This window comes from Agrilus planipennis, unplaced genomic scaffold, assembly GCF_000699045.2.
Source record: "Agrilus planipennis isolate EAB-ADULT unplaced genomic scaffold, Apla_2.0 scaffold79, whole genome shotgun sequence".
NCBI classification, from domain to species: Eukaryota; Metazoa; Arthropoda; class Insecta; order Coleoptera; family Buprestidae; genus Agrilus; species Agrilus planipennis.
This window is the reverse complement of record NW_020442428.1, coordinates 864,734-887,731: the sequence shown is the minus strand read 5'-3', so window position 1 is coordinate 887,731 and position 22,998 is coordinate 864,734. Positions and strand designations below refer to the sequence as shown.

The 22,998-nt window shown below is 34.7% G+C and overlaps 1 protein-coding gene across 5 annotated transcripts in view; it reads left to right on the top strand.

The window, feature by feature from the left end:
* The window catches only part of LOC108734630 (long-chain-fatty-acid--CoA ligase 1), a 115,048-nt gene that overhangs the window by 73,683 nt on the left and 18,367 nt on the right, over positions 1-22,998 (top strand). Inside the window, exon 1 of one of the 5 annotated variants that reach the window (XM_025980249.1) lies at positions 12,012-12,698. The exons of the other annotated variants lie outside the window; for them this stretch is intronic. Within the exon in view, the coding sequence (XP_025836034.1) occupies positions 12,615-12,698 (84 nt within the window). The 5' untranslated portion in view covers positions 12,012-12,614. Of the gene's footprint in view, positions 1-12,011; positions 12,699-22,998 lie in introns of those variants that run through there. 5 annotated transcript variants of the gene reach the window in all.

Here is a 22,998-nt window from a genome sequence, read left to right as displayed (position 1 = left end):
ATGTAAATGGCAGGTAGACCGTCTAATTCTCAGCTGCCTCACCACCCTGACTCACTTTTAAATCACTTGTCTCAATCTCAATTCAAATGAAAATGTCATGCAGACCGTCAAGTTCTCAGCAGCTTCACCACCCTGACTCACTTCTAAATCACTTGTCTCAATCTCAATTCTAATGTAAATGGCAGGTAGACCGTCTAATTCTCAGCTGCCTCACCACCCTGACTCACTTTTAAATCACTTGTCTCAATCTCAATTCAAATGAAAATGTCATGCAGACCGTCAAGTTCTCAGCAGCTTCACCACCCTGACTCACTTCTAAATCACTTGTCTCAATCTCAATTCTAATGTAAATGGCAGGTAGACCGTCTAATTCTCAGCTGCCTCACCACCCTGACTCACTTTTAAATCACTTGTCTCAATCTCAATTCAAATGAAAATGTCATGCAGACCGTCAAGTTCTCAGCAGCTTCACCACCCTGACTCACTTCTAAATCACTTGTCTCAATCTCAATTCTAATGTAAATGGCAGGTAGACCGTCTAATTCTCAGCTGCCTCACCACCCTGACTCACTTTTAAATCACTTGTCTCAATCTCAATTCAAATGAAAATGTCATGCAGACCGTCAAGTTCTCAGCAGCTTCACCACCCTGACTCACTTCTAAATCACTTGTCTCAATCTCAATTCTAATGTAAATGGCAGGTAGACCGTCTAATTCTCAGCTGCCTCACCACCCTGACTCACTTTTAAATCACTTGTCTCAATCTCAATTCAAATGAAAATGTCATGCAGACCGTCAAGTTCTCAGCAGCTTCACCACCCTGACTCACTTCTAAATCACTTGTCTCAATCTCAATTCTAATGTAAATGGCAGGTAGACCGTCTAATTCTCAGCTGCCTCACCACCCTGACTCACTTTTAAATCACTTGTCTCAATCTCAATTCAAATGAAAATGTCATGCAGACCGTCAAGTTCTCAGCAGCTTCACCACCCTGACTCACTTCTAAATCACTTGTCTCAATCTCAATTCTAATGTAAATGGCAGGTAGACCGTCTAATTCTCAGCTGCCTCACCACCCTGACTCACTTTTAAATCACTTGTCTCAATCTCAATTCAAATGAAAATGTCATGCAGACCGTCAAGTTCTCAGCAGCTTCACCACCCTGACTCACTTCTAAATCACTTGTCTCAATCTCAATTCTAATGTAAATGGCAGGTAGACCGTCTAATTCTCAGCTGCCTCACCACCCTGACTCACTTTTAAATCACTTGTCTCAATCTCAATTCAAATGAAAATGTCATGCAGACCGTCAAGTTCTCAGCAGCTTCACCACCCTGACTCACTTCTAAATCACTTGTCTCAATCTCAATTCTAATGTAAATGGCAGGTAGACCGTCTAATTCTCAGCTGCCTCACCACCCTGACTCACTTTTAAATCACTTGTCTCAATCTCAATTCAAATGNTGATCCAAGGAAACCACAGAAAAACTTGGACCAAGGCAGGCGGACCCGGAATCGAACCGGCGTCCTCCCGAATGCTAAGCAATGGTCTAGACCTCTAGGCCATGCCGCTCGGTCTGATTGGACACGCACCTCCACTCTTTCCTATTCTGAACTAATCTTCGCATTGCCCTAAAACTAGAACATCCCACATCCTTAACTATTTGCCAACAGTAATCTAATCTAGTGTAGGCCTACCTTTACCATTCCTAACCACCATTTCTGCGTCTAATATGTCTCTGTCTAGACCTTCATGCGTGAGAAGGTTTCCTACCAACCTATCTCGCCTATTTCTTATTTACTTCCATAGAATCCTCTGTTCTCCTATTCTTTTTAACACCTCTTATTTCTAACCTTCTCTATCCACTGTATTCTTATCATTCGCCTGTAACACCACATTTCGAACGCTTCTAACCTTTTCTATTCCGCGGCGCCCACCTTCCATGTTTCGCACCCCTACAGCACCGCGCTCCAAACTTACACCTTTAACAATCTTTTTCGAATTTCTAAATTAATCGTTTCGCGCATGGAAGTGACTTCTTTTTATTGAAGGCGACTCGACAAAGCTGGTATATCTAAATTATTTATTTCAAACTCCAAGCTAACGCCTCTTTACCTACTTTGTTAGTACATCAATTAGAAACCGTTTAAATAGCGGAATTAATAATTATTATGGAGAAGATCAGTTGAGTCGAGAATCGGGAGTTGAATTCATGATCGTGAAGATGCAGGGTGGTGACACGGCTTACCGTCTTCACTCATCCTGTGGTAGCTAGCTGGACTGTCCACATCTAGCATCGGAGATGGAAAGACATCTAGAGAAGTTCTTCACTCGTGCTAACGAAACGTTAGAGATCAACTCCAACCAATGACGACCTTTATAGCGAAACCCTTTTAAAATTGACTTAAGTTTACACGACATCTCAAGAGCCCTATAGTATGATCATCAAGACCATCATTATTTTGGATCTTGCGTATGAACTCTTACTTTTGGTATTATTCAATGGGTTTAAATTTTCTTTTTGTAGAAGACGTCTTGGTTGCTGGGTATAACACAATTGTCCAGGGCAAAGGTTTTGAATAAGATATAGCGCGACTTATAGTCTGGGCTAGGTGATGCTTTACGTATTCAAACTGCCTGAATGAAAGAACAAACAACAAATTCGTCGCTCATTTATCGCCAGATCGAAAAATTCTGTATGTTTTAATGACGTTATACCCTCTGCCGATAGAATAATAATTCTAGTATCGATTGGAATTATTCAGAAATTCGACGTACGGCTCAGAAACTTTTTCTGATTAATTTCCCGACCTTCCTTCAAGCTGAATTATCCTGAAGGTGTGCCAATCGTCAAAAAGATTCTTTTTTTTTTAATAATTAGGGTGGACCCTCACTAATACCCAATTACCAAAATGAATATTTATGTATACGTTTCTAGCTAACTGCATGCGCCTTTATTTTCTCATGTACCAACTAGAAAATTATATTTACTACAAACGCATTTCACAAGAGTTTTAATCATTGTATACGTCCTGTACAATTATCCTGAGGCGACAAAGAAAGGATGAACGATTATCAGATTATTTGGCCATTAAAATGTCTACTTTATTAAGGCAATCTGAACTATCGGTCCCACACAATTCGCCCTTCCATAGCCGGAATTCATTCGTAAAGAGTTTATTGCTCTAGTAATGTAGCGATAGTTTTACTGATAGTCATAAATTAACAGTCTCAACCTATTCCAAATCCAAACGTTTTAGTGCACAGGTAATCTGTAAAGGGGGTACTTAAGATATGACCACAGGGGCACTACAACAACAAAGAACATTTGAAATGTAGTCACACATATGTGTACCACATACTAGATAGAGAATTTCTTTTTATTCTAATGAAAATTGCTGTGATCGTGCCCTAGACAAAAATTTTAAATCTCTCTCCAGTCTCTCAGAGTCTTTCAGTGTCTCTGAGAGCGTCTCTCACAGTCTTTCACAGTCTCTCAGTTATTGCCTAGGTGTTTTTATGGATCTCTCACAATTTCTGTATGAAAGACTCGAATGATAAAATTGTTAATTCAGAGATTTGAGTCTCTCACAGTGAGACTGAATGAATAAAAGTGAAAAATTGAGAGACTCGAGTCTCTCGTAGAAAGACTGGGATCTCTGAAATATGTTGAACTTAGAAAATTTTAACCATATCTATCGAGACACCACTTATTAAGAGATTCGAGTCTCTCGTTCAGAGATTCGCGTCCCTCGTTCAGAGACTGGATACGAAATGAGGATCTCTCTGTGAGCGACTTCGAGTCTCTCGTTCAGAGACGCTAAACAGTTTTTTTGATAGTCTCTCTCAGCGACACCAGAGAGACTCGATGAGATACGGAAACTCGAGTCTCACTTTCAGAGACTCTGAGAGACTGAACATTTTTATCTCGGATGGGAATGTTGTATGAAAGGGCACAGCAGTGGTGTGACCACATCCACTGTAATTATATAGAAACGAATGAAATTTTTATTATTATCCCGAGGGCGTTCTGATTGTGAATCCGAGGGAGCCAATGCTGTTGTAGTGTACAGTAGTTATTAGCAAATTTGGTCTTGGTCTTGCAGTCTTGGTCTTGTGAAAATGTAAGACCGAACCCAAAACTATCTTCATACTAGATAGACCAAAACCAAGACCGAACGAACAAGACTAAGGCTAAAACCAAGACCGAATACGCAGGACTAAGACCAGATATGCAAGATTAAATTAAAGGTTATTATTTCTTGTGGACTTATGAGTTAAACTATTTGAATAAACTTTAATATACTTTTTTCTTGAAATAAAACATTTGAAGAACTTCTAGGCTTTCCTGCCGTGGTCGAATTCTAATTGTGGACGTTTCGCCATCATCAAGCGTTGTTTGTTCCAATGTCTGGATAACACATGGCTGAAATATAGACACAAACTAATTTTTTTTCGATATTTTTTAATTCTTTCAAGTACTTTGNTTTGAAGAACTTCTAGGCTTTCCTGCCGTGGTCGAATTCTAATTGTGGACGTTTCGCCATCATCAAGCGTTGTTTGTTCCAATGTCTGGATAACACATGGCTGAAATATAGACACAAACTAATTTTTTTTCGATATTTTTTAATTCTTTCAAGTACTTTGTACTATTTTTCTTGCTAAAAGGTCAATTTATGCATTAGAGGAAGGGTTTTCATGACTCTCACAAGTATCGGCACTATTTTCTTTAGAAGTCATAACAATCTCGCATATATGACAGAAAATTTTAGCATTGAAAACAATTATTGTGTCAGTAAATAGAAAAAATTGTCAGGCGCAAATAGTATATCAATAATACTGCAGTAGATAACAATTGGTATAACAACAACACAAGACACATGACTCTAGTTATATGAAATCTTGTTTTTACATCAACAAGCGCGTGACAAAAACACTGTCATTCCTGCTGTCACAATTGATTAGTGCAAATCACGATTATTCTGCAACAATAAAAGCGTCCTCACGCTATTTTTCCTGACTATTTTATTCACAGGACGGCGCCAAAACTTAAAACGTTAAGTTCGAATTATTTTGATTTAAATGACTAATGTGACCTTTGGTTCAAAACTTATGATCAACATGACATGCGCTTTTCACACGTGTCTAGCCCACCTAATAAATGATAGTCTAATAGATTAAGATGGAGCGCCATGTTGAAAATGAAACTGTTTTAATTCAAGATCAAAAGTAACATCAGCTCCATCGGTGGATTTACCGAATCAGGAGATGCAATCAAGGCCGAATATCGATCTCCCTTCAGAAAGCCTTTTCATCAGTTTAGTTCCCTAAATCTTATCAGCATCATCATCATCATGATCATCATAGGATCGTCAGTCTTAAGACACTTCACTATCATAAGGCCTGAGACTAGTTGGATCCGCACCTCCACTCTTTCCTGTTTTGAACTCATCTTCGCATTTTCCTAAAACTAGAATCCTACATCCTTATTAACTATTTTTGAACAATTGTCTAATCTAGGTCTACCTCGTCTCCTCTTAACTCCTGTTTCTGCCTCTAATATGTATCTGACTAGCCCCTATGCATGAGAAGGTGTCCTACCAACCTATCTTCTCATTGACTTTCATAGCTCTATCTGTTCTCCTACTCTTTCTGAAACCTCATTTTTAACCTTCTCTATCCGCACAGTATACGTATCATTTACCTGTAACACCTCATTTTGAACACTTCTTTTCCGCCGCGTCCACCCTGTCCACGTTTCGCACTCGTATAGAGTCGTGCTTCAGACATCACCCTGACAATATTTTTTTTTTGAATTTATAAATTAATCGTTCACGAGCATAGAAATGACTTCTTTTTGTTAAAGGCAACTCGACTCTGCGCAATCCTTTGTTTTATATCTCTACTGCTCCTTCCATCCCAAATTATCTGACTTCCCGCATACCGAAAATCAGCATTATCCCTAAAACTGAGTTTGATTCTTTTGATGGAATTTATAAGTAAAAGAGAAACAAGCAAACTTAAATCGAAGATCTTGATACCTTCTACTTAAATCTAAAGCTAATACATTTTCCTTTAGTGTCATACTAGCTAATTTTCTTCTTGGGGCAATTTATTTGAGGCATATTTGTCCATGATTCCGTGGATTATTTACTTGAAAAATTAATCATTGGCAACTTAATAACTTACGATCAGTTAGTGCATGGGATATCATTCCTGTTTATAAATAAATAATCAAACCGGTTTTACAACTGTGTTCAATATTTTAACCACGAAGAGCACATAAATTTTACTCTTTAAGGAAATGATATTCGTTAGTACGTACCAACTCGCAACGTCAAGATTCATATTTGGTACTCGCTAGGTCAGTGTAATGCGGCTAACTTTGGCAAAAGCATACTCCACGCTAAGCAAATAAGAATACGGTCTAAAATCTTAAATTTCGAAAACTTACTCTTTTGTTCTCTTTGGTTTTGTTACAGTTTTGTTTCAGGTAATTCAGGTAAATCCTATTTAGGTAAACAAGGAATGGGGAGCAATCTTGAGTTTATATTGTATTGTACATTGCATAGGGAATTGACACCAGTGGGGTCTGAGCTAAATTATTGGAACTCGATGGTCAGAAACAAAAGCGATAAAATTTTGACAAGGTTCAGGTGTGGAAATATAGGGAAGGAATTCAAAAAGGGATACAGGGGATGATCTTGGGGAATGTGTGACAGGAGGGAAGAGATGTTGGTGCATTTCATGTACAATGCGATCGTATAAAAGTGTTTTTAAGGAAATTATAGAGACTAAAAAAAATAGGGGACCTTAAGCTTATCAGTTTTAATTTTGACTATTTTTAAAGCGCTAAAGACTTATGTAAACGTCGTGAAAATAAAAAGTAAACTTCTTGAAAAATAATTTTCATGTATGCCCATCACAACTGTTATCTTTTCCAAATGGAGGATATTGACAATATTAGTTTGCATATTTTTCAGTAGGACTTTTCCTATGGATTTTTTTTATATTTTGGGTCATGGATGTCTCTGAAAAGTAACTCAAAAGTCTCAATTGTTAATTGATGTTAATTGTTACTTGTTAACTTTAATGTAGAATACCCCAAGAATATTACCGAAAGTATGCGTTAAGAAGATGATTCTCCATTATTTTGGAGCATTGAGACTTTTATGAAAAGAACCGGATTTTTAGGAAGTCACAACTCGGATACCGACTAAAATCAGAAGGTTATTTTAATCATTTTTTATAAAATTTTTGAAGATCGAACTAAAGACACTTCACTTAGTAGAGAATCTGGAAACAATCTGATTGTGATTTTCACTTTAAGGAATGATAGTGAAAAACTTATATAAATATCTTTACATTTCTATTTCAACGTGCTATTAAACCGTAATACTGCAGTTCGATTATATTGAATATTTATGGAGTATTCACATTTTTTCAATATTTGCGATATAGTTACAACTGTAGGGATAGAACTGCAAGGGCAAAAGATAAGTATGCTTAGATTTGCAGATGATATAGCAGTATTATCATCTAGCATGGAGGACCTAGAGACAGCTTTAAATAAAATGGAAGCGTTACTGACAGATCAGTACTGTATGAAAATAAATAAAAGTAAACTAAAATACTGGTATGCAAGGGAAGAAAAAGTAGGGAAAGAGCGAATATAAAGATAGGAGATGAAAAATTAGAAGAAGTGGCTGATTTTAGATACCTAGGAAGTCAGATAAGTGAGGATGGAAGGAGTAGTAGGGATATAAAGCAGAGGATAGCGCAGGGTCGTGTCGCCTTTAATAAAAAGAAGTCACTTCTATGCTCGCGAACGGTTAATTTAGAAATTCGAAAAAGGTTGTTAAAGGTGTATGTTTGGAGCACGGCGTTGTACGGGTGCGAAACATGGACAGTGGGAGCGGCGGAAAAGAAAAGGTTAGAAGCGTTCGAAATGTGGTGTTATAGGCGGATGATGAGGATATCGTGGGTAGAAAAGGTTAGAAATGAAGAGGTATTGGAAAGAATAGGAGAACAGAGGACTCTATGGAAGTCAATAAAAAATAGGCGAGATAGGTTGGTAGGACACCTTCTCAGGCATGAAGGTCTAGTCAGAGACATATTAGAGGCAGAAACAGGAGTTAGGAGGGGTAGAGGTAGACCTAGATTAGATTACTCTTCGCAAATAGTTAAGGATGTGGGCTGTTCTGGTTTTAGGGAAATGCGAAGTTTAGCTCAGGATAGGAAAGAGTAGAGGTACGTGTCCAACCAGTCTTAGGACTGATGACCTAATGATGATGATGATGATGATGCGATATAGTTCCCGTCTAAGATTTTATTTATTGTGGGGATTTTTCGCATTTTACGTTAGGCGAAAAATTCATTACAACTGAACATACGTACTGTATTTCGAAGCAAAAAATATGAAACTTTGCAACCTGTTCATAACATCCGAATGTTCACTATATGTCTCGTGTTCATTACAAGTGAATTCTATAATGTTTCTTGCGATTATTACCCAATTTTGTGGAATTTACCTTCAACATCGTTGCTATTAATAGCCCCTAAAGATGCTTGTCTTTCATTGGCGAATAATTATGACGATTATTCCGCATTCAATAGTGAAAAGAATAGACGATGACATTTAAAGCACCTCGTGACCGTTTGGATTCGTGCCATACCACAGTTAATTATAATGTAGCCTGCTGCGATAACAACAAAAAAAAAATGCACATTTGGTATTAAGCTTCAAGAAGAAATTCATGCAGGCGCTGGAAAGATTGCCATGCTCTCTCCGAAAGCGTTTTCTTAATTAAGACTTCGAATACTTACGTTTATTAAATTAAAGTCATTTTATGAACTACACAAAAGAAAAAACAAAATTCTTTGGCACTCATTGTGTCTGCATAACCTCCATAATATTTTTCTATCGTCTTACAATTTACAATTAGTTAATTTTGGATGTAAAGGTCATTTATTTAACTGCCTCGGTGACTTGTTATTTGTTGTAAGTACACATGTTTCTTCACGGTTTTCCGTATAACTTTCGTTTTATTATCCTACAGGAGCCAACTCGTATTTCAGGGACACTTAATAGATATGCAAATTAGTTTTTAACTACGTTGTTAATACCAACATAAACTCTTCTTTTTAAAATATAAGAATTGGATAGACAAACACCAAAGGTAAGTTTGAATCTAAAGGGGCGCTCTTAAAAGTTACAAAAGTCAAATCATTACACATTTAATATCAATTAGGAGACATTATGAGACAATTTATCATTCTTTTGTATTGGTTTAATTGGCCCGGTTATGGTATTTTTTTTGAGTAGGGGCTCGAAAAGGATCGGTCAACCCTTTTCAGAGTGAGTACTCGAGATGACGACCTTGGAAGACTCAGTTGGCTCCTTAAAATGGTTCCCACAAGCCAATTGGGAGATTTCCAGGCACTTTACCATCTCCAGATACTATACCACGTGCTGCTAGCTTTCTGCAACGCTGGGGTTTTTTTGTTTGCCTTCCACCTGAGGAACCCTGGATAAGTCAGTCGATAGGTCTCCAGCCACGTATTTCGGCAACGGTCCCCAGCAATTACCAAACTCTGACAGGAATCAACCATTGATCCCTTCATTGGTCTAGGGTATTTTTTCGGGCTCTTTGTAATCCCAGAATTGTTTTTTTTTTTAATTACTGATAAATAAATTTCGCATGGTACTTGTTAAGTGCTTATTCTATTATTATTAACTTCGAGCTCTCTCTTAATCAAGGAATCCGGGAACCCCTGACTAAGTGTCCAGAGATAAATTGTTTTTTGGTATTTTTCCTTGCCTATTTATGCATAACATAATTTAAAAATAATACCAAGACTGGAGCAATCTTAGACAGATCTCCCTGATTCGGCCTTTGTTTTGGTTTTGCTCAAATAATTCTAGTGTTGGTCTTGCCGATATAGTATCGGTTTTGGTCTTGGTCTTCAGTATTAAGTCTTGGTTTTGTTCATTTAATCTGGCACTTAAATTTTTTTAGTAATTCTTTTAAACACAAATTTCTTTTTTTTATGAAAACTCGAAAACTTACCCCAACAAATAAATTGAGTACCTACTACTACTGCTCAAGACAGGCAGGTAGAATTTAATTGAAATTAATTAATAATAAATACCAGTTAAAACACCTTATGTAAGATGAAATTTACAAAAAACATCGGCGATTTACGTTGGTCTGTTACACAGGCGCTGGTAGCTTGATTCCTGTTCGATGCTGTGTTTCTATAGGGTTGTTCGGAAAGTCATTTCGTTTTTTTTTTTGTGGAAATGAAAGACAGTTTTCGTATAATAAACAAATACTTTATTAAATTATATATTGACCGTTCTGGTCCAACACCTTTTGCCATCTTTCTGGTAGTAGCATAATTCCACGCTCATAAAATTTTTGGTCTTTGCTGGCAAAAAACTGATGGAGGAGGTTTTTGACCTCCTCATTTGAGGTGAAGGTTTTACCGTCTAAAAAATTTTGGAGTGACCCGAACAAATAATAATCCGATGGTGCCAGGTCTGGAGAATATGGTGGGTGTAGCATTGTATCCCATTCAATCTGTAAAAGCTTTTGGCGAGTGACCAAACTTGTGTGAGGTCTCGCGTTGTCTTGGTGAAACACTACACCTTTCCTGTTGATTAGTTCTGACCTTTTCTGTTGAAGTGCATCATTCATTTTGTCCAGCTGATGACAGTAGACTTCCGAATTAATCGTTGTGTTATCCGGTAAAAGCTAAAAAAAAAACGATTCCTTTAAATCCCACCAAACAGACAGCATCACCTTTTTTTGGTGAATATAGGCTTTGGAAATGGTTTGAGCCGGTTCATCTTTTTTGCTCCATGACCTCTTGCGTTTGACGTTGTTGTATACAACCCATTTTTCGTCCCCAGTGATGATGCGCTTCAAAAACGTATCATTTTCGTGACGTTTGAGAAGCGAATCGCAGACGTCAATGCGGTGACACAGATTTCTCTCTGTGAGAACATGGGGAACCCATACATCGAGCTTCGAGGATAATCCCAGGCCTTTCAAGTGGTCATAAACTGTTGAATTTGATAAATTTAACCTCAATCCTATCTCACGTGTTGTTATTCGCCGGTTCACATCAACTAATGCCTTTATTGCGTCTTTATCAGCTTCAACCGGCCTTCCTGAACTTGGTGCATCTTCGACATCAAAATTGCCGGATCGAAATTTAGCGAGCTAGTTCTGGCACTGGCGTACTGTCAACACACCTTCTCCATACACATCAGTCAATTTCTTTCTGGCTTGAACAGCATTTTTACCCTTTCTGTAGTAAAACAGTAAGATATGTCGAAAATGCTGCTTATCGCTCTCCATATTTAAAAGGGCACCAACCAAAAACTACTGCGTAGAATTAATTGGAATTTTTCACACACAAGCCTTGCTATATGAGCTCTCAAAGCATATAAAAATTATACGGCTTAAATGTGAAGTTGGGTGCAAAAGAATACAATTAAATCCTCTGTCGGGAAAAAACGAAATGACTTTCCGAACAACCCGATATTTCTTCTCGTGTTAGGCAAAATAATTTGGTTGAATATGCGTTTGATAAAAGTCGGAATTACAACTACTTGACATGAACTTGCACTGATTTTAATACAATAGTGTTAACGTATTCTGGTAACCCTAGGAAAAGCTACCTATAACTGATCAAAGCATGAGAGGTGGAATATTGTACATATCGAAAAGTGAAGAACGAGATAGTAAAACAACTGAATCAGGCTAGTAATTATGTATGTATGAGGACTTCGCCTTCCTAATTTGACCCCAAGCTGAATTACGATTTCTTTAAAATATTGTGATGCTAATTATATTCTATTCCATTATCTTAATTCTTGAGAATATTGAAGTTTAATGTCGCAGTCATAGAAGTCCCGACAGTAAGAGAAAATTATTTTGGGACTGCCAGTTAGAGTTAGCGCAGCAGCGGCAGCAATATAATCATAGCACACTATGTGCATCCATACAGCTGTGCACTTTTATGTAAGCGTACGTCATTTCCAACGTTTTTTCCTTTTTTTTTGCATCTTCTCTGGTAGTGAACGACGCTTTGGATAGATCCTTGTAATAATCTTTTTATGATTAGTGTAGTGAACTTTGTGTCACCCCGACGTAGTCGGTCACATCGGGATATTCTTAGGACCTCGTAGTAGCTATTATCCCACAGGAATTCAGTCGAGAGCGATCTCGGGTCCAGACTCATTGCCAAAAAGTACCGCCAACACTAATCGACGCTCGCGTACCCTTGAATTACATAAAACTGAATTGTCGCGCTGTAACAGTTGAAACAAATTATTACGTATTTATTAAAACTAAAAAAATTGGTGATATTGTGAGTTTAATTTTGTTAAGTGTTTATGCTTAATAATAGGAAGAAACCTACGATGAACCTTGTAGTGTTATTTGCGAAAATTGTAAATACGCTGAAACTGCATGGTTTGTGGATTAAATGATATTATAAACATTTCCAGATACATAAAAATTTAAATAAATAGTTTAAAGTGAACTAGTGACTAATATACAATATAATTGTGCGTAAAGTGGTTTTATACGACGAACAAAATGTGCAAGTGTTGCTGTGCCAAAGTTCAACCCATAAAAGTGCCCATCAATTTAAATAATCAGTCAGATGTGTACAAATGGAAAGTAAGATGACTTGCTTTTATGTGTGGATTTTTGGTATTTTTTTATGCTTTTAGCAATTGATATATTCTCGCCCTTAATACTTTTATGACGTAGAGTATTCTAAAGTATATTGAGGTATAAGGAATGACATTTTTAATTATTAATAGTGGTTAATATGAAATATTAATGTTAATATTCAATTTCAATTTTCCATCCACTACAAAACTTTTGTTGCTGTTGTCACGCCTTCGCCGGGGATCGAACCCGGGACCTTTGGCTTTACGCACCAGTGTTCTACCACTAAGCTACGAGGGATGACAACAGCAGTTACGACAAACCGAGCCCACAAGGTTACAGATCCGTCGATTTTTTACTAATGTAATTATATATTCTAAATATATAAAACACTATGACATTTTTTATTATTAATAGTGGTTAATATGAAATATTAATGTGAACATTCCCGGGTTCGATTTCCGGCGTGGGTGTGAGAACAGCAACAAAAATTTTGTAATGGTTGGAAAACTGAAAATGAGTTTTTTACATTAATATTTCATATAAGGGGTGTAAAAATAGGAAAGGAGAAATCAGAATTAGTCGCCGTTTTTAGATGTTTATTAGGGAGTCAGATAACAACTTAATAACTCATCCATACTGAAAAGGCACTGGAGTAGTGTAGGATTAAGTCTCATTTTAACAAAAAGAAGTCTTTTGTGCTTAAGATCGATTAATTCGGAAATTTCTATGTTTGATGCAAAACCCGAGCTTTGTCCACTTGGCACTGTATTATCAACGCGAGATCCCGTCCACACCTGCTCAAAATATCTCCTTTAAAAAAATACTTATGGTAATTAGGTGAGAGTCCGTTTTAAATCGAAACCGTTAATTCAAGTATTAAAGCATTACAGTAAATGCTGTTTAAATTACCAACGTTTTGTCGCATTTAATTAAAGTTTTTAAAGAACTTGTGTTTGAGTTTTGTACGTTTATTCAAAATGGAATTACAAATAATTTTACATAATGTCTTGTTTACTTTAAATCAAGCTATGTTTATTAAAGATACAGTTGGGCACATTGCAAGAGCTTTTTATGAATGTAATAAAGTTCAAAATAAGTAAAAGTTGAAAGCAAGAAATTCGTATAAAGGCCCAATTGATAGTTTTAAGTATAGAAGTTTATTTTTTCAAAAATGTAAATAACATATTTATTTTTATGATCTGATTTTATTACTCTAACTAAAACATTCGTTATACAATTTGTTACTGTTCGATATTTTTATATACTAAACCAAGCACAATTTTTTCGAAATCCTTAATGAACAAACTGGATCTTAGTAAAACCATTGAAAATTTATGAATTACATAGGTTACAAAGCATAATCACGAAATAAAAAATAATCTTATTTCAAAAAGAGCTGAGTGATCTCCATTACTGATGTAAAGTGGACTTTCCCAAAGGATAATACAAGGGATTTATTTCAGTTTCACGTTTATCCAATTTCCATTTTTTTCTACTTTCTTATCTTCGAGGTAGCAGGCCAGTACCAAACACTTGATTGAAGGTTCACCATGCAATCTTTCAATTTTACTACTTACAGATGATTACGATCGACTGTTTAATCAATGATGATCTACACTTAATAATCGTACATAAGGAATTAATATCTATCGTTATAGTTGTTGCTTTCATAATCCCAGTTTTATATTAGCGATTAAGATTGTGATGTAATCGTTATACCAAAAGTGCCTGTTCATGTAACAAAATTAACTGTAAGAGCAAATTATACAATATATATGCATATTGCAACTTACTTGTTGCAACGTAATGTTTATCTAGTGCAATAAAAGTTAAATGTTGAAGTGAATGGAATCAGTTTTTAGTAGCTAACACACCGCCCAAAAATCTACGTCGATGATTATAGAACACAAAGCCCATATAATGGGTAGCTATTTGTAAAAAAAGATTAAAGAATATAGAAGTTTTCAACTACTTTTTCTTCTCGTGTATTTGGTGTATGTAATATATAGGTGTATAAATTAACAAAAAAAATAATAATTTCAGATTTATATATTTGTAGCACATATTTGTATGGACACGAAATGTAGACGATGGAAGCGAAGGAAAAGAAACAGTTAAAAGCATTTGAGATGTATGTATTAGGGTGCTTCAAATAAAATTTTTAATTTTTTTTCTAACTCTTACCTCCTCAAATGTTTCTATTTGATGTAAAAAAAATCCTCGCCAAACATGAGCCCTATAGCTCAAATCTAAGGGGTCGCTATTTTTATTTTAGTTTCCCATTTAATTAACATAGGAAAAATTCTTTTTTGTTTTAAATTGAATTTACACATAATTTACGCAATTTTTTCCAAAAAACCGTTTCATATTCTCAAAGTTGAGTCTTTGAGCTTTACAAAACTCTAAGACAAAGTATGATTATCTTTACAAATTCCCAAACTGTACCAAAACAACACTTGCCACTGCAGAATAAATCAAATTAATAACGTATCGGAAAGGCGTATTTTTCTTAACTGCTATAATGTGCTCTAATTATCATTAATAAAAAACTATAAACTAGAATGAACATGTTCAATTTTTTTGTTGGATAATTAATATGGAACAAAATTATAATCCATGATTAACTGTAATCATGCGATTAATTCATTTCTTTTTATTATCATGTGTGCTGCCACCTACACTACTTACTGAGAACCAGTTTTGAAATTTGTAATATATAAAAATACAGTACTGACTAATAGTTTGATTAAAAATTTTGAGGATTATGCAAAAAAAAATAATTGCAAGCCATTTTTTCAAATTTCAAAATTTAGTAATTTTTAAATGGTTGTAACTAGTCTTTTTGTAAAGATAATCATACTTCGTCTTAGAGCTCAAAGACTCAACTTTGAAAATATGAAACGGTTTTTTGGAAAAAATTGCGTAAATTATGTGTAAATTCAATTTAAAACAATTGTTAATTAAATGGGAAACTAATATAAAAATAGCTACCCCTTAGATTTGAGCTATAGGGCTCATGTTTGGCGAGGATTTTTTTTACATCAAATAGAAACATTTGAGGGGGTAAGAGTTAGAAAAAAAAAATTATTTGAAGCACCCTAGTAGGTATGTATACTTTGAGATAATTAATGTGGACAAAAAATAAATGAATTTTCACATTAATATTAGAGATAAAGTAATAGATTTTATTTTAAAGAAAAAATCGTAAAATCGGTAGGTTCTTTCTAATTCCATGTGGAACAAATCAATTTTTTGTTGTAATCTAAAAGTGCTTCTTTGCATTATTATGAAATTGATGAATTGAAAGTATTAAATAAATAAACCCTTTTATCGATTTGTTAAAAGGATATAAGTTAGACACATTAAACACACGTAATAATTATGCAGATTAGAATAAATGTGTTTTATTTCGTTTCGTTCCATGTGTGGTTGCTGTGCCAGGCAGAAAATTATTAATAGAAATAAAATAACCAAATCTGAAATTTGCATCCCCCGCATATAATATTTTTATGTCTGCCAAAACCTAGCGATTGTTATGATTTCGTGAGGATTGAACCAAATAAGTTGGTCAAACCAAAAGTTGTGCTTGACAAATGTTAGTAAGGTCAGGCTATGTCACATGCTGGTAGATGTTAGCTTTGTAGTATTGCGTAACGTCGTTTTGTCAAACATACCACTTGTTAGACATTATAGAGTGTCATAACAGGTTATTTTTTGAACACGATGAGAGACTAATACGCTGTTTTCTATCCTTTTTATTTTAAATGTTTTATTTTTAATACGCCTCAACGGCTAGTTTGATGTGTTTTTTGGCAAACAAGCGAAAAATTTCTGTTCACACAAAATATTCGTCTGAAAGTGCAAAAGTGAAAGCAAATAACAATGCTTATCCTTATATATTACGTAGACGATTAAACAGATTAGTTTAAGTCTAAACAAATTATATGGAATAATTAAACGCACTACCGCTTTTTCTATTCTATATTATCTATCTTACTGCTATATCTTTAGGTAAAGCAAAACATTAATTCAACACAGAAATTACTCATTTTCTTGTTTAAATTCTTTCTTTTTGTGTCGCACGAGTCAAAACAAATATGTGAGATATATAAAATATTCCCTTCTTCCTGAAAACTGTCCTCAACCGAGCTTCCAATAATTTTTTAACAAAGCGTAACGACTCCCAAAAGCTTTCCATTGAATTTGTTGGACTTTGGATTTATTCATTATCGTTATAAGGTCGTCAGTATTAAGACTGGTAAGATACACATATCCACTTTTTCCTATCCTGAGCTAACCTTTGCACATCTTACATCCATCCTTAACTATTATATTCCTTTATCATTTATTTGAAAAGATATTTGTACCATAAACTACGTCATATTTTTCAAAAAATGGTGCCGCCCCTTGATGATTGCAAGTAAAAACCGGCGGACATTAATGTTCATCTCCTATTTATATGTATATTACACCCAACTGTTCCTTTTTTTCCTTGCATATCAATATTTTTATTCAATTTTTGTTAATTTTGTACTATGCTACATACCATGGACAGTGAGCGTGGCGGAAAAGGTTAGAAGCGTTCGAAATTTGGTGTTACAGGCGAATGATGAGGATGCCGTGGATAGAGAAGGATAGAAATGAAGACGTATTAGAAAGAATAGGAGAACAGAGGACTCTATGGAAGTCAATAACAAATAGGTGAGATAGGTTGGTAGGACACCTTCTCAGGCATGAAGATCTAGTCAGAGACATATTAGAGGCAGAAACGGGAGTTAGGAGGTTAGGACGGGTAGAGGTAGACCTAGATTAAATTACTGTTCGCAAATAATTAAGGATGTGGGTTGTTCTAGTTTTAGGGAAATGCGAAGATTAGCTCAGGATAGGAAAGAATGGAGGTGCGTGTCCAACCAGTCTTAGGACTGACGACCTTATGATAATGATATTACATACCATCTTCTCTAATAGGAAATTCCTTGCTTTAGTCGAGACGTTAAAAATTGGCATATTCCGCACATCCTTCTAGGCGGTTAAGAATTATAAAAAAAGAGATCTGTGTACTCATGTATGTGTAAAGCAAGTTATAATTCTATTCAAAATAATTATATATTTATTCATTTAATCTGCTTTATCGATTTAAGAACACAGGCTTTTACTGCCGGAATCTATGATAGAATTAGGATTCGGGCTGAAGGTTATACCTTCAAGTCTCAGCACGCGAGACATCGAGGCATAAGGTATAATCCTCGTCTACGTTGTTATGACACAATGCCACTGAAGACGTCTCGACTTATGGTTCATTTAAACCACGGTCTGCGAAACCAGAACCACTAGATCTGAGTCCGCCTTAGAACTGTTAAAATAATTTTGCTTTAAGTTCCAACAAACAAGTAAAATTATTAGGTATCTACATACGTTACACGTTGGTGTATTTGTTGAAATTCCTTTGATGCTTATTCAGATATTAGGTATCTATACGCCAATATCGAACAGCATTCTATTTCGAAAACCCTGCAACTTACAACGTGTCACTACTTACAACACTTATGAAATAAATTTTACGTAATTTTCTAATTTAAGATTTTTAAAAACCTGCGTCGCCTCATGATTCATGAATCAATCAATAAAAGGTCTAACTTGAACTATTTCTATAAATACAAGATACGTATTTATTGACTAACAAAATATACTACAAACTGTAGCAATTCAGCTAAGGACTATATATATTGGTGGCATAGTTTTTATAAATGAATTGCTTTTCCCCGCGGCTTCGCTCGTAGAAATTAATACTGTTTCTGCATAAAACCTTTTAACTCCCAATTTAGCCCTAGAAAGTTTTAATTTTATGTAATGTCACCATATTAGATTTGAAATGAAAATGTAGCAACAACATTTCATCCTTCAGAGTTGATTTTTAAAAATTACCAAAACACGTATTTGCTTAATTTCAACAATGAATATTAAGAACTTTCCAGTAAATCCGATTGCAAATAAAATATAGCTCATGGAAACGTTGCAACCTCTTTTCATTTTATAAAATACCCCCTCTTTTGGAGGCTGAATTTTTTAAAATGCCGAAATTGGTTAGATTAAATGAGAGAGCATTAAGACCAAGTTTTAAGTAAATCTGACCACAAATAGTATATGTCCCATTGCAACTCTTTTTCACCACTCCCCCGCGGAGGTTAAATTTTTTAACCAACTTTCAAGTTAATCTGACCACAAACAAAAATGCTCCATGCAATCTCTGTAAACCCCTTTTAGCCTCCTGCAGAGGTTGAATTTTTTAAAATGTTGAAATAGGTATGTACATCACTAATTTTATATGAAAGAGCATTAAAACCAACTTTCAACTAAATCTGACTATTAATAAAATATCAAACATATAAACGTATAAACCCCTTTAAGAGGTCTAATTTTTTAAAATTCTGAAATAGGTGTTTGATTTTATGCCAATGAGCATAAATATCAAGTTTCATGTAAATATGAACAAAAACAAAAATATCAAAATTTATAATATGAATAAGGTTTTTCCATATAAAAGTGCTATCCAAATTTCCCGTGTATTTTCCAAGAAACTTTGTCCTGTCAATCACAAATACAACAAAAAATATATCAGTCAAATCGGTTGAGCCGTGTTCAACGCTGAAATTGGTTTTTACGTTTTTCTGGGCAGCTTTTCTCTTCATAAGAATCTTCCCCGGACTTCAAGGAACACTTTAAAAAAAAATATCGAAATTGGTCCAGCCGTTCTCGAGTTTTGCGCTTAGCAACAATTTTAGCGATCCATTTTTATCAATGATCTATGCAGCTCATGGTTAATAACAATGTAAAACCATTCTATCATAATCATGTTCATTTTCGACAATAGTCAAGCGAAGATGCGATATGACAAGCGTTTGTTTAAACTTAAAAGAAACACGTGTTTTTATTACTGCCTACCGTAACATAACTCCTGGATTGTTACGCATGAGATGTTTCAGGATACAAAACGAACTCTTTTATATAGTCGTACTATATGACGTATTTTTGTTTACACGTACACACTTTTCATTGAGCAAAATTAGATGTGATAGCTTTACATTTTTATGTTCGCTCATAAATTCCACGGGACGGATTTTGAAGCAACTTTACACTCTCAACGTCAACGAACAACTGTAGTGTCACTAATAATAAACATATTTTCGAAACAAATTTACCCTATTATGGTAACCAACTGGTCGTTTTTAAAATGTACAGGATCTTAACATAATTTCTCAAGTCTAGATTACTGATTATTTTATGTTTCTGCCACGTATAATCTACAAGGTGTAATACAAAATAAGTGTCAAGCTTTGGAGGGTGTAAACAAGAGCCAATTAACAATCACACGGTGAGTTCAGCAGTGCGGTTAAGGGCAAAGAAAAGTTTTGACAATCGGAAGCGCAATTTGATGGTAACATAAGTGAACTGAATATCGTAGTGCAATAGAAACTCTTCAGCTACATGGACGGAGAATGTAAACATTATCGATTATTGAACGTCTGAGATAAACACATACAATTTAGCACTACACATAATGTTTAGTCTAAATAAATTAAATAAGTACATCACAGACAGCACTATGTAAATGTAAAAAAACAAAAGAAAGAAAAAAATGTAAATTACGTAAATAATAGTCGGCTACCGTTCCGCGTGAAGCAAATTTGTCTGTAAACAATACACTCTATGGCAATTAGGCTATTTGGATCCGTCAAATTGGAGGAGCCTAAAAACATGGCGCCGACTAGGGAAAATTTATCGTAGTTCCTATAGTGTACCGTGCAATTTCCAAGTTTTTAAATTACGATAAAATGATAAGTATTGACACAATATGTGATTGGGCTGACACAAAGCCTCGGAAAGGAAATTTCGTTGAAGGTGAGCGTGTTTTTAATGCCAATCACATTATAAAATTCGGAAATAACAAATTCCGTCAAGTTTACTGCCTACTTTTTACAAACTTTAAAAAGTGATTCACGTTATATAATTGGTGAGGTGATTCTGGGTGATTTAAGCAATATCATATCAATGACTTGCACGTGCAAAGCCGATTTAAGAGAACGTTGCAAACTCATTGTTGTAACTTTGTTGTATTGCAGCAGGTAGGTTCTTAATCTCAAAATACTTATATCGTATCATTAGAATTATGTTAAATCAATTACACAGGAATAAATAATTTCTCACTTTATAATTTTAGTATGATTCTAGTTTTAAATATTAAGGTTATGGCTGATGGTAAATACTTGCAGAAATATAATCATGTGCATTAAAATGACGTGAACTAATTTTTATTCCGGAATTCACTTCTTTGATACCTACTTACTGCTTTCATCCAAGCTTCTATTAGTTTACTTTTTCCTCTAATTTTCCGAATATATTTTTTACATATATAAAACGGTTAGTTTTTATTGGAAAGTAGTTAATGTAGGTGAAGAGTGAAGATCTATGTCTGAAGTGCTATTGCAGCTTTTCACTGAACATATTAACTTTTTATTTGATTTAACTTTAGAAGAAAACTTCGTCGACTCCATCATCAAAAAAATTGTTACTTTTTTAACGTGTTTTATTATTTTAATAAACAATTTTACAATTTGCGTGCACAGTTAGACTTAGTAGTCATTCACAACAAAAAATTAATCGATTTCCAAATGTTCAGTAAGGAAAACACGAAGAAACTGTAACTAATCAAATAGAATTTCAAATTTGCAATTTGGCAAGCGTTATACAATTTTAGAAGACATTATAAACTCCATCAGTAGTTGTTACCTGTTAGATAGTTTTTCATCGGTTAGTTATTTTTAGTTAGGTCGTCTGACAGACAGCTGTACCTTATTAATTTTTAATGATTAACAGTCGTTTTACTGCTATGCCAAATTTTAAAAAACATTTACAAGTGCATGCTACCAAGATAGGATTCTGTTGGCATTTAAAGGTACTTTGATTTGTTTCTAAATGCAACACATTTCAAAATTTAGTGGGGTCATTAAAATTCCTATAGCAAATTTTAGTTATTCTGAAAATCGATGCTAATTTAGCGATCTTTTAGCGCAAGGTATCTTGCAAGTGCATAGATTTTTGGTAAGAGGGAAATTTAAAGTCATAAAAATTGAAACTAATATACAAGGCATTTCAAATAATGCAAGAAAAGTAGGTATATCGATTTAAAAACGAGATACACAAAGTCAATTTTTAGTTTACGATGTTCTCTACGGAGCTCCCAAAGTTTGGCCGTTTTGGCATTTTGACATTTTTTAAGATGTACAACTATATTTTTCATCATTAAGCACGATACGTGAGGTACAACAATCGCTTTTTAATAAACTATCATAAATATAAAAATCAGTCTTCTTTGTGAAGAATATTCGTCCCCAACATCCCTACTTCGGTTGATAATGGTTGACGTATTCGTTCTGGCTTTCCGTTAAATGCTACCCTCATCAGCGTCCCAAACGACATTAGGTCCCGTTCAAAATGTTGATAAAACATTAAACCAATGAAATTTTAATAATTGGTTGACGGATTTTCAACGAAAGGATTGAGTTGAAACCGTTGAGCTAAACTTATAGCACTAAAAGTCCTCAAGATGGTAAAATCATACTAATAAGTTATACCAACAAGCAGCAGAAATACAACAGTTGTAACAGTTCGGTCATAGTGATAAACCTATTATAAATAATACGAATTAGGACAAACGACCTATCTCAATACAATTTGAATTATCAATTTTCATTGAGTAGGTTTTTGTTATACTTAAATTAAATTATTATTACTGGTGCTCTAATAGAATTACCTGGCCCTGCCAGGTATCCGGCGTTATTATCCGGTACTCGGCTACAACCTAAAAGAAGTGCCGAATCTAAACCGGATATACCCGGTCCATTTGTAGTATATTTTGAAAATGTGTCAAAATTTCAATTGCAAACCATTAGCATAGTTGTACTGTCGTTAAACAAAAATAAATTGTACAATCATAAAGGTAATGCTTTGAATTTGATAGAAACTAGCAAAACTATCGTCAAGACTTCTAAAACAATCGACTATGTCGTAGACCAAAAATCGGCTTTATATTGCCTTCTTCCTGAAGTCATTAGATGGGAGATATAGAAAAATGGGTTACTTCTTATTCTTTCATAAATTCTTTTTGCTGCTTTATTTGCTATAATTTTCATTGAAAATACTAGAGAAACTCTAAAGTCTATATTCAGGGATTTTTGGATATTATAGGGGATAATGAGGATCTTAAATATTGTAGAAAATACTAGAGAAACTAAAGTCTATATTT